Source organism: Elephantulus edwardii, unplaced genomic scaffold, assembly GCF_000299155.1.
Source record: "Elephantulus edwardii isolate Elephantulus edwardi_28Jun2011 unplaced genomic scaffold, EleEdw1.0 scaffold00012, whole genome shotgun sequence".
NCBI lineage: Eukaryota > Metazoa > Chordata > Mammalia > Macroscelidea > Macroscelididae > Elephantulus > Elephantulus edwardii.
The window spans coordinates 9120195-9132568 of NW_006399762.1; the positions used below are offsets into that span (position 1 = coordinate 9120195).

Sequence of the window (12374 nt, forward strand, 5' to 3'; positions counted from 1 at the left end):
ACCTTGCTGTAGCTGAAGACATCTCTCAATGAAAGCATAAGAGCTATTACAGTTAATTTCACTGGTTAACTACAAGCAAATTTCTTCATCCATGCATATTTCTTTTAGGTATAGTGAAATCAGAATGCTTTTCAAAAAGTTAATTAAATAAGGACAAATAAATCTGAGATCCTGTAATACCCAGTAAAAACACCAATACCTACATCCTGTTTCTTTAAGATTATCTAAAACCTAGATGCTTTTGGTCATCACTAACTCATTAAAGGGGTCATGGGTATGTTTTAGAAAGGCTACGTACTTTCCTAGACATGTTTTTGAAATAGTGGATCTTTAGCATATGCTCTGGTCTAGCTTTAAAATGCCCTTTTCTCATACTAAATCTTTTCCTCCCATAAATTTTTGAGGACTTTCTAAGTTGTCTGTGTTTATGAAAACAAAAGAATCCTTTTCCCGTTTTGCCTTTCTTAGTTCCACCGTTCTATTTCCAACACTTGGACCATATGGGGAGAAGACTGGACCACCATGAGAAGCCAGAGCTATCTTTAGGATCTTATGAATATGTGGCTACTTTGGATTACTGCAGAGTAAGTGTTCCCAGAATGGAAGTGTTTATCCAGTGGTGTCAGAGCCAAGTAAATAAGCTGCATGTGCAAAGAATTGACTCTTATCTACAAATTTCTGATGCCACTTATTTACAAAATAGTTTACTAGTGCCTTGGAGATGCAGGTCCCTAACATGATGAACCTGGGAAACCATCCATTGAAGCTAGAACCATCCATTGTTTCCAGAAAAGCCAGAAATAGAGAACAGTTTCTTTCTTTCTTTCTTGCTTTCTTGCTTCCTTGCTTGCTTGCTTGCTTCTAGAACCATCCATTGTTTCCAGAAAAGCCAGAAATAGAGAACAGTTTCTTTCTTTCTTTCTTGCTTTCTTGCTTCCTTGCTTGCTTGCTTGCTTGCTTGCTTGCTTGCTTTCTTGCTTGCTTTCTTGCTTGCTTGCTTTTTTGCTTTCTTTCTTGTTTTCTTTCTTTCTTGCTTGCTTTCTTGCTCTTTCTTTCTTTCTTTCTTTCTTTCTTGCTTGCTTGCTTGCTTGCTTGCTTGCTTTCTTGCTCTTTCTTTCTTTCTTGCTTTCTTGCTTGCTTGCTTGCTTGCTTTTCTATGAGCCTGTAGCAATAAGCTCAAGTATGGCCAAGACTGTGAGGATGGCACAGGATCGGGCACAGTTTCCTTCTGTTATGTGTGAAGTCACAGCAAGTGAGAACCAATTTGACAACAACCACAACCACCATGAGCCGTAAAGTTGCATAAGATCTTCAGAAGTAATAAAAGAGGAATCTGGGGTGGTATGAAATATCGAGCTTTTGACTACTAGTCAAAAGGTTAATGGTTTGAACTCACCTAAAGGCATTCGAAAACAGACCCAGTGATCTTGCTCTTGTAAGATCACAGCTTTGAAAACCCTATGAGACAGTGATACTTTGCAGCATGGGTCACCATCCATCAGAATCCACTCAGCAGTATCTAACAGTAATAACTAGATAGAATTTACCAGAGCTTTAATACAATGCTCTACATAGTGTCTTCTGCCTCCCTGATTTTGTTAACAGGCACATAAAAATTTTCCTTCCAAGGAAAAAACCTCAACTCATGCTTCTGTGGCCCCCTTCTCTATCTCAGTTATGGGCAGTTTATTTAGGCTTTTTCAGCAGCCTAAGTTCCTGGTCTCTGAGTTTTCTTTTTTTAAAAAGGTAATCATGAGTCTCCGCCCAGTATCTCCCATGAGCTGATACTGGGTCTTACTTACTTTCCTGAAAAATTATGTTCAAACAAGTTAGCTTTTTCTCATCAGGATGTTAGCTATCAAATCACAAGCCACCACCCCATCTACACCTTCATAAAGTCTCGACCATTTGCTTTGGACTCACCAGCCCCGTTTACAATTCCATATCTTTATATAAGGATCTTTTTGAACAAAATGCCTTTTTCTCTTCCTGTCACATCTTTATGTGCTTTACCCAGCAAACCTCTACTAATTCTGAAATGCATGACTGAAAACTAAATTTGTATGTGATTGTGTGTCCAAGGTGACTGTGTTAGCATCTCTGACTTTATCACTGCAGTTATTTACTGCCTCTACATTTTTTCCCCAATGAATTTGGCCTATATTTTTGTTTTAGCAATTGTCCCCATAACATTGAAATAATTTTTACGGCTCTCTTTATAGAAGTCCTGGAAGTTCAGTGAGTTAAGCATAGAGCTACTAACCAAAGGGTCACTAGTTCAAATCCCTTCCGTGGGAGAAAGATTAAGCAATCAGCTTCTCTAAAAATTTATGGGTTCAGGACCATTTGAGGCAGTTTTGTGTCACATAGGGTCACTATGAGTTGAAATCCTCTGGACAGCAGTACGTTAGTGAATGGCCCTTTTTAAAGTTTTTGGTATCCTATTCATGGGCAGTAAGAATCCCACCCAAGTCATCTTTACTGCACCCACCACAATGTGTAGCACAAGGTAGGCATTTGATCAATGTGAAAGAATGACCTTGTAGATATGTTATTATTCCTAGGAGTTACTGTTTCCCATTTCCATTATCATAGTAACAGTGACATCATTATGGACACTATTCAGGAATTTCTAATTCTTCAGGGATTTGGGTATTCTTGAGCAGCAGTTCAGATTTCATTGTTTATTCAAAACACCTTGTGTAGACATGAACAGACAAATTATTTTTGCATTAGAAAGGAATGCTTTCTAATGGCCAGGTCCTGGAAAACAGCCTCTGGTCTATGTATTTCTTAGGTGTTTGCTTGGGTTAGACTGAAGCTTACCCTTAACCAGTCTGTGGCTTGGGCTGAAGCTTACACTTCTCCAGGAAAGCTGGCAGCATCAAGGGAGGAGAATTTATCTGACTTTTTTTTACTCTCTTCAGTTATTTCACTCTTGTTGCTGCATTTTGTCAATTTGGAACTGGCTCATAGCTGACCCTGCACGGGGTTTTCAGAGGCAGTAAATCACTTGGAAGGAGATTGCCTATTCTTCTCCCACAGAGCTGCTGGTGGATTTGAACCACATGCCTTTGGGATTGCAGCACAGCTTCTTATCACCAGACCACAAGAGCTCCTTTGTTATTTCAGTAGTTGTTTGCTACTAATTTAGATCTTAAATGCTGGAAAGAAGTCCCTTGGTACATGTCTTTCTGTCTGTCTGTCTGTCTATCTATCTATCCACAGAACTGTCACCTGCTAATGTGAATTAACAGCAGGACCTGTTTTTCTCCTTTGCCCAGTAAAATATAGGAGAGCACCTTGCAAATATGAGGTCCTCTATGTGCCCATTATGGATATTTATAACAAAATAATAGCCAATGACCATTTTAAAGTTTTATTAAACAGAGTTCATTGGTGTTCAAACTTCAGAACACAGCCTTTTTCCAACTGGAAAATTTCTCCATTGACTGGATTTTTCCCCATTTCAGTAACTTACTCCATTTCTTGCAGTGTTTTATCTGATTGTGTCACATTATATTACATGGAACTAGTTATGGAAGTTAACTTAGTGCTTTGTTTGCTTAGTGTTTTGTCAAGTCTGAACACATATTGGGAAATTTAGAAACTTTTTTGACACAAATACTTTATTTCAGGCAGAAAGTTTGCCACAGTAACAATTATTCTGGAACATTTATTTGGATCTTTGCAGCTATTGACTGAACCAAAAAAATCATTAGACAGAACATAAACATTTGAAGTTCCAATTAAATGTAATGAGGTTATTAGAACCAATGATGGGAATTGTGTTCACTGATCTTTGCAACTGAAGCATAAATCAAAACCATGCTCTGAAATTCTCTGCCAAAATGGCTACATTATCTTGATTTTATGCTTTTTTTAGAATAAACTTGGGCAAAGGGTCTAATCTATTTCTGGAGGAAAAAAAAGTCTTCATATCTTAAAGTCCTATTATCTGAATATATTCCAGATGTCTAATTGATGGGAAATCTCACCCAGCAGACACAGAACTGAATAAAATGTGTACATTTTAAAGTTTTTATAAGCTTATCATCCTATTATTATTCCAAGTAGGATTTATAGGAAAAGATGCTGTAAATATTATCAAATGCCATTATAATTAAAAATGTAAATTGAAGTATAATAATGAATAAATTTAGGGGTTTGGATAATGAAAAGAATTTATTTGATTTGTGCAAGTATTTTTTTTTATTAATTGTAATGAAAATTTCCAGAGACTTAGGGTTTCCAGTCATTCATTGTTGCACTTTTCTCCCTACCCACCCCTCCCCCCCAGCAAGTATTTTTTTTAACACCATATGAGTTAGTCTGTAAATTGGAAAGTAAAATTTTTCTGTGTTCATTTTAAGAACTCTTAAACTGATTAAAAAAAAATAGTCTTTTTGAACATTTACTATGTATCACGCTCCATACTAAATGCTTGCTATGTATTATAACCTTTAATTCTTAGAGATCTCATGTGTTATATAGCAAGCTGAGGTCTAGAGAACTTAAACACTGGTTTTCGATGATACAGCTAGAAAATGATAGAGCCAGATTTGAACTGCATGTCTCCAAGACCTGAAAGAAAGCAGTTGTTGTTGCATCAGGCCATACTAATGTTGTGTAGAGCTGATCTCCATAGTGTTGTCAATGCAGATTTTTCTAAAAGTGAATTTCCAGACTCTTTTTTTCTGGTATCCCACTGGGTATATTCAAACTTCTAATATTTCAGTTACCAGCTAGTTATGTTAACTATGTATAGCACCCATGGAGTTTACCTTACCTAGCATGTACCTAGAAGCCATGTTTTTGTTTTTTATACAGTACAGATATGCAGGCACATATATTTGCAGGAAAAAATTCTTGGGAGATAAGACTTTGTCTTTGTCACATAACTGAAAAGGAAGTTTATTTAAATACATCTGCATATAGAGTACCTTGGAATGTAATTTTTTTCTTAATAAAAAGATCACTTCTTCACTTAATTTTAATTTATCAAAGGGCAAGGAGTTCTTGTGGACTAGTTGGCAAGGAATTGTGCCACCAGTTCAAAGGCAGATGATTCAAATCCACCAGCCGCTCCACTAGAGAAAGGCTGGCAGTCTATCTCATGCGATTTACAGCCTCTGCAAAACTACCAAGTCTGTTCTGATAGCTCCTAGTGGGTGGGAATTACTTTGCTGAGAGGCTGTACGTCTTTAGCAGTTCAAATCCCCTAGTGGCTCTGCAGGAGAAAGATGGGCAGTGGTTGGAACCAACTGACAACTGACCCTCCAACAAGTTTTCAGAGACTGTAAGTCACACTGAGGAAATTGCCCATCTTTCTCCTATGGCTCATCTGGGAGAGACAGGATTTGGGGTGAGCAGCGCAACTTCCTGTGGACTGTGCCTCCAGAGCTATTCCATGTGATTTACAGGCTCAGAAACATTGTAGAGAGTCAGCTATGAATGTGTGATGAGATGGCAAGAGTTTGAGTTTTTTAGTATCTAGAAGTGGTAGGAGTCCCTCAGGTACCACAAAGAGCTCCATTACTAACTGAAAGATTTGATGGTTCAAATCCACCCGAAAACACTTTGGAAGACATGACCAACTATCTGTTTCCAACACATTATACAGCTGTGAAAGCCCCGTAAAGCACAGTTCTATCTGAAGTACTTGAGGTCACCAATGGTCAAAATGTATTTAATGGCCATTAATAGGCTATATAGAAGAACTGGTTAAGACTGGGTAAATTGTTGATATTTTCATGGTGGAGAGTGTGGTGAGAGGAGAGAAGAGGGTATAAGGGGTTTAAAAAAAATGTGTATATATATATATATGTTTTATATTGAGATTCTAATGGAAGTTTACAGAGAACTTGAATTTCCATTCATTCATTGTTGCACGTTTTCCTCCCTACCCCCACCCTCAGTTCGCTTCTCTCTTTAAAAAAGAATTCTTCCATTGTTGCACAGAGAGTATACTGTTGAGAAAGATAAGACAATGAAAAACAGTCGGAAAATAAGAATGTCAGGAAAGTAGGATGTTGCTCCTCCTGCCTGGGAACTAAGTCATTGAGATGTTAGGCCATGCCAGAAGCTGCAGAGATCTAGAATGAGAAATGGATTTTATTTCAAGTCACTGCAATTTGTTATGGGGTAAAGATAGTCTCTTCCCACGCAGTTTACTACATCTGAAAACTCTCTGCAGGATCAGTTATTAGTTGTTTTTGACTCAATACATAACAGTATAATTTGTGAGTACAAGATCAGTGACCTTTAGAAGAACAGCTCCCTTTTGATGGAATAGAGACAGAGAGTTAAAGGATTAAGCTTGGCTGGATGAAGCACACTGAAGTGAACGGATAGTGTAATGGATTAGAGAAGCCAGTGATGAAGCCGCTCAAAGCACAAGATGACAGGCCCCTGGGTGGAAGCATGTTGGTTTTAGGTGCTGTTGAGTATGACTTATAATGAGCCTGTGAAGAGCCAGCCTGAACCAGGCCCTATCCTGTACCACCCTCCTCACCTCCAACACCCTCAACCCATCTCTTTGGGATCTTCCTCTCTCCTTCACTGACTATCCATCTTTCCAAGCATGTTGTGTCTCTCCAACAAACAACCTCACCTAGCTACATATCCAAAGTATGGGATAGGGTAAAATATCATAAAGAAGCTTTTTAAAAGAAACAATAGGAAATGAAAGAAAAGGAATCATCAGATCAAATTCCGTGTTTCCAAGCCTTTGAATTAACATCTCATGATATTGATGGAGACAAAGAAGTTGGAAGAAAATGTGATCTAGAGGAATGATGAATTCATTTTTAACAAAACAGGGTAGGCATCCCAGTGGAAGTGCACAGTGATATGGAAACTGTGCAGAGAAGAAGTGGTAATATGGAAGAGAATACAAAGATGATTAAGATGGTTAGTGATTTTTACTCAGTGTTACAAATCCACATAGACCTGTGTTATGAATTAGATTAAGTGTGGGAATCAGGACCAATTTGCAATAAAAATTAATCACATAGATAGCAGTAGAGTTTCTTCATTTCTCTGTCCATCTGATTTTGATAAATGTGACAAAGTAAGGAAGTTTTCAGGATTATATTTATTTAAGTTTTGTGTTTTGAAATTTCCGATGAAAACTTAGGGTTCTTGTCATAATTTTATAATTATGTTAGTAGAAATGTAATTTTATTATAAAATGTTTTTGTTATTTATAATAAATTTAACATTCAACCAGATTTAATTTTTCTCCTTATGAAACACTAACGTTGTGTGCTTGTGGTTCTCTTTTCTAAATATTTCATAAAACTCAAACTGAAGAATCACATCTTAAGAACTATTTGAACATCAGCCAGTAAAGGGGACCAACAGCTATAAAACACTTTCCTAGCAGCTGCTTCATGTTCTAGGGATTATTTTTTAAAAATAGACCAGAGGCCTACAGCTCTATATTTTTTTTACCATAAATGTATAAGAAATTAGATCAGTTTGACAATATGATTAAAGTTTAGAAAAGTATACAATTACATTTTAGTATTCAGCTCTATCTTTTAAATTGAGCTTATACACAAAGAAATTGGAAAGACACAATGCTCAAATTAAAGAAGTTCCACTAACATTTCAAAAATAAAGTCATTTTTATGTATATTCTTATTGGCACAGTTTGTCGGGGTTGCAGACATAGTTCTTCCTAGGTAGCATTATAAGGAAAGCCAAGCCCAGTACTACACTGACAGTGGCTATAATGAAGTCCTCAGTTTTTAAAAAGTGAACATAATTAAGATTCAGATCATACTCTGAAAAGTAAGTAACTTCTTTCATCATTTTTATAGCATCATAGTCTCTGTTCCAGGAGGTGATTTAATGCCAAGGATATTGTAGCCTAAATATCACATGAAACATCTGTTGACCTTTCAGAGTTTCTAATGAGTGTTTTAATTTGATTTTAAAGTGTATATAATTTCTAATTGTGTCTAAGGTTTGAGGTTTTTTTCTTTCTTTTTTCCTTCCCCATAGAAAAATAAGCCTCCCAACCCACCAGCCTATATCTTCATGATTGATGTTTCATATAGTAACATAAAAAATGGCCTTGTGAAACTCATATGTGAAGAACTCAAGACGGTGCTGGAAAAACTTCCAAAGTAAGAGAGCTGTGTGCATTTTATACTTTATGCAATGATGGTGAATTATTAGATGGGCCAAAAAGTTAGTTCCAAACGACTTGGTCAGGCCTCCTGCTTTTGAGAACATTTACAAATCAAACAGTACCACACCATTGTGTCCTAAAAAAGTCAGAGTGATCTTTTACAGAATGCAAAAGAAACAAATCTATAAAAAAATAAAGCTTAATTTAAAAAAAAAAACAAAAACACAAAAACTCCAAACAGTCTATGGGAATAATCAAATGAAACACTATGTGAATGAAGGAACGTGTGAAACAAAACGTAGATGAATTTTGCATGAAAACCAATATAAAATTTAAAAAAATAATAAAGCTATGGTAAAAACATTCTAAATATATCATGAGTTGCAAAGAGTCCTAGCAGAAGGGTCAGAGGACTTTGGATGTCTCATAATCGTTTTGTCAAAAAGCTTTGATTGCTTCTCCAGTGGAAACTGGGTGTGAGGATGACTGAATGACTTGCCAGAAAATGAAACTTTCCAGAAGCAATAGCTTTTAGGCAAATTTCCTTCTACTCATGTGGTATATTGTCTAATCTTTTTATAAACTTTATTGCCCCTCCAGCCTTGAAATTAACAAGGTAAAATGTGTCACTATTCTTGCTATTGCAAAGGTACATTTGTAAACATGATGCTGGTATACAAATGAACTGTTTAGGATAAAGGGTTGATACCTAGTAAGAAGACTCAGAAGCAGGCAAAATGCCTGCCTTCCTAAGTGGAAGACCTGTTGAAGAACGTAGAGCAGGCTGGGAAATATCTCCTGTTGCCTGGTGTCTGTTGTAGAGAGATCTCATGGGATAATCCCTTAGGAGTGGCGCTGCTCGCCCAAAGGCCCCTCATGTCTCTGGATTTCGATTCCATGATCAATCAGCTCTGTGGGAGAAAGACAAGCAGTCTTCTCCTGTTGTGATTTTCAGCTTTGGAAACTTTGTGGAGGGTCAGCTGTAAGTAGAAAGAGTCAGCAGTCATTGAGTGTCTGTAATACTTTCACTTCGAGACTTCCCCTGGCTCCCTGAATGTAAGCATTTTTTTTTCCTGTTAGAAACAGGAATGTTTGAGGGAGAAGATGTTGTCTTTAGCTTTCAGGACTCCATGAAACCCTGAGCTCTGCCTCCTCTGTATTTCTTCCACATGTGAAGGGTATATTTGTTCATCTGAGATTCAGATGAATGGACCCTGGTCCTCCCAGGCGTCATTTTGTTTGTATCTTTGAAACTGAAGTCATAATATTCTTGAGGATGGTTTGGAAAAGCAATGAGAATGTTTAAAAAAAATCTCTAAGGTGTTTTCAAACTGAACTCTAAAATGAAGAATGAGCCAGGAGCAAACTGAAGGTGCTGGTCTGGGAAAGGACATCTGATGTCTGCAAGACTTTGTGTCACTGTGCTTTCTTCCACATCGTCTTTTGAAGGCATGTAGAATGTTTGGGCTTCCTACTGATTTCTTTTTAAAATAATAGAACTCCCTTACAGGGTTGTTTTAATTCTGTATTTGTTTCTTAAGACTACCCTAACAAAATAGAAGACTGTCATTTAAATGACAGAATTAATTGTCTCGGTTTGGCTAAGTCATGGTGTCCACGGAGCCTGGCTCTCTCTAAGGGTGTTCACAGAGGCAGACCTTTTCAGGACATTCTCAGCCTCTCATGTGCTCCTTGGTGTATAGCTGTAGCGTGACTGAAATCATCACATGACCATCTTTCCTCTGTCTCTGTGTCTTCCTTTTATCTGGGGCCCCACACTATTCAAGTATGACCTCACATTAACTTGACAGCAAACATATTCAGAGACCTTATTTCAAAACAAATGCCACATTCATAGGTTGCAGTGGTTAGGATTCATCATACCTTTTTTCTGGAACAAATTTAATCTATAACAAATTCTAACCCTGGAGTTATACTTCGTTAATATGAAATAAAACTGATTTCTGGAAGCCACTTTTCATTCTCTTCCTTGAATTGACCCCAATGAAGCTAATTTGTTTTCATCGACAGTTACTCTACCGGCCCTTTATTCTTTTACAACATGGTAGTAATCTGAAGCTTATAAACTGCCAATTTAAATTATGTGATGACACACTGTCCTTAGGTCTCATCATAGTTTTTATATCCAGTTGGAGCAGATATGTGTTCATGGCAAAAGTTGTTGTTAGGTGCCTTCAAGAAGACTACAAATCATAGCAACCATAGAGCAACAGATCTCAAACGTTCCCAGTCCTGCTTTATCCCCACAGTCTGTGACGTGCTCAAGTCCCTTATGTCAATCTTTGGCCAAAGACAAGTGAGGAAAATACACAGATACTGTGTGTTATTAACTCCCATTTTCCAAATATCTCAAAAGTTTTTATTTAAGACCCAAAACTCCATTATCTTCTAAAGCAAAATTCTTTTTCTACCCTGAAATCTTTTTTGGTGTCTGTTTGTAACTTTATCTATCCAATTCCTAAACAACATGCCTCCAGAAACTCTATGAACTTTGATAAATATCGATAGTTGTAGAGGGGCTTCAGGCCTGTGCTTGACTTGAAGGCAATCAACAACAACAACAAATAGATATTTTTATGGTGAGAGTGCCATCTATTTGATCTGCTTCTTTGAGCTAAGTCAAGTAATACACAAAATAGCCTTTTTGAGAGCAGATCTTGCTGTTGAAATCTAGAGTGTCATCATTTCTTAGCTAATCTTTTAGAAACAGAAAGCTGCTTTCTCCAATATTTAACTTTGAATTTTTAGATTACTCTTGCCAGGCGTCTCTGTAACAGGAAAGAAGATATAAAGTGCTCACCTATTGATGAGGTTTTTGTTTTCAATGTCATTGTGGATAAAATAGAAGCTCCGGTAGCTGAGTAGATAGGGATTTACACTAACAGCCCAAAGGGGGGTCAAATGAATCCAGAAACTGCTTAAGGCAGAAAGATGAGCAGTGATTTATAGCCTCTGAAAAGCCACTAGAGGGTCAGCTATGAATCTGTTCTGATCCCACAGCCATGAGTTTGAGTTTTTAATATATACAACGTTCAAAGTGCTTGGTATCAAAACATCTGGTTCCTCCCTGTTGCTAACAGCTTCAGAGTTACTCCATCAGAATATGTATATCCCAGCTTTTCATGCCATTAAAATAATACGGACAAGTTTGGGGGGAAGGGAGGGATTGAAAGGCAGAAGATGTACAATGCTGTGTTTTTTATGATATCTCTTAAGTAATTTCACAAAACTTGTATAAAATGATACGGAGGAGAGGGTGAGACTTCGCTCTCTTCTGGATATGATTTAATGAGACATTTACACTGTTGAACATTTCTCAAAGTTCTGTGTTTCTCAAATATTTTTTTTAAAATTATGTTCCCATGGAGACAATTACTAATATTTTGCAATAATATGAGATGTTCTGATTAAATACTTTTATAAAATGTTCATTTAAATTTTAAGTGATCCGTATGATGCTTTCTCTATCACTTGAAAATATCTAAACCCAGTGAGAAATAATGTTCCAGATACTTCTTGGTAGTTTTTCTCTTGTTTGTTTTACCTTATTTGATTCCACATTAGCTACTAAAAGAGATTAATGTCCTGCATAACTTTCTAGACATGTTTCACCTTGTGAACTAGAAAGTTAACTGGAAATTGGGAACAGATTCAGAGCTATGCAGGTGAACGAGCTCTCGTATAAATAAATACATAAAGCCCTAATTTGTAGTAGGGAGCTCTGGTGGCCTATTGGCAAGAACCTGGGCTGCAATCCCAAGGCACACAATTCGAGTCCACCAATTATTCTGTAGAAAGATGGGCGATTAACTGCCTTTGAAAACCCACTGGAGGATCAGCAATGGGCCAGTTCTGACTTGATAGTACACAACAACAACAATTTGTAGTACTTGCTGACTTCTGTGATGTAACTACTCTAATCCTCGTTTATCTTAAGCTACATGGGAAGCCCAGAACACCTTATCATGCTAATGCAAAACCTATACGTGGACCAAGAGGCAATCGTTAGAACAGAGCAAGGAAACACTGCATGGTTCAAAATTGGGAAGGGTGTACTCCAGGAATGCGTCCTACCTCCATACCTTTTCAACCTGTATGCAGAGCAGATTATCCGGGAGGCTGGGCTCTATGAGGAGAAGTGTGGCATCAGGATTGGTAGAAGATCTGTCAAAAATCTGCATTATGAAGATGACACAACCCTGCTTGCTGAAAC

General features: G+C 37.3%; 1 protein-coding gene across 1 annotated transcript in view; it reads left to right on the forward strand.

Moving 5' to 3' along the window:
* The window catches only part of SEC24D (SEC24 family member D), a 130669-nt gene that overhangs the window by 71352 nt on the left and 46943 nt on the right, over positions 1–12374 (forward strand). Inside the window, exons 10-11 of the mRNA XM_006881066.1 lie at positions 469–584; positions 8011–8135. Of these exons, the coding sequence (XP_006881128.1) occupies positions 469–584; positions 8011–8135 (241 nt within the window). The remainder of the gene's footprint in view (positions 1–468; positions 585–8010; positions 8136–12374) is intronic.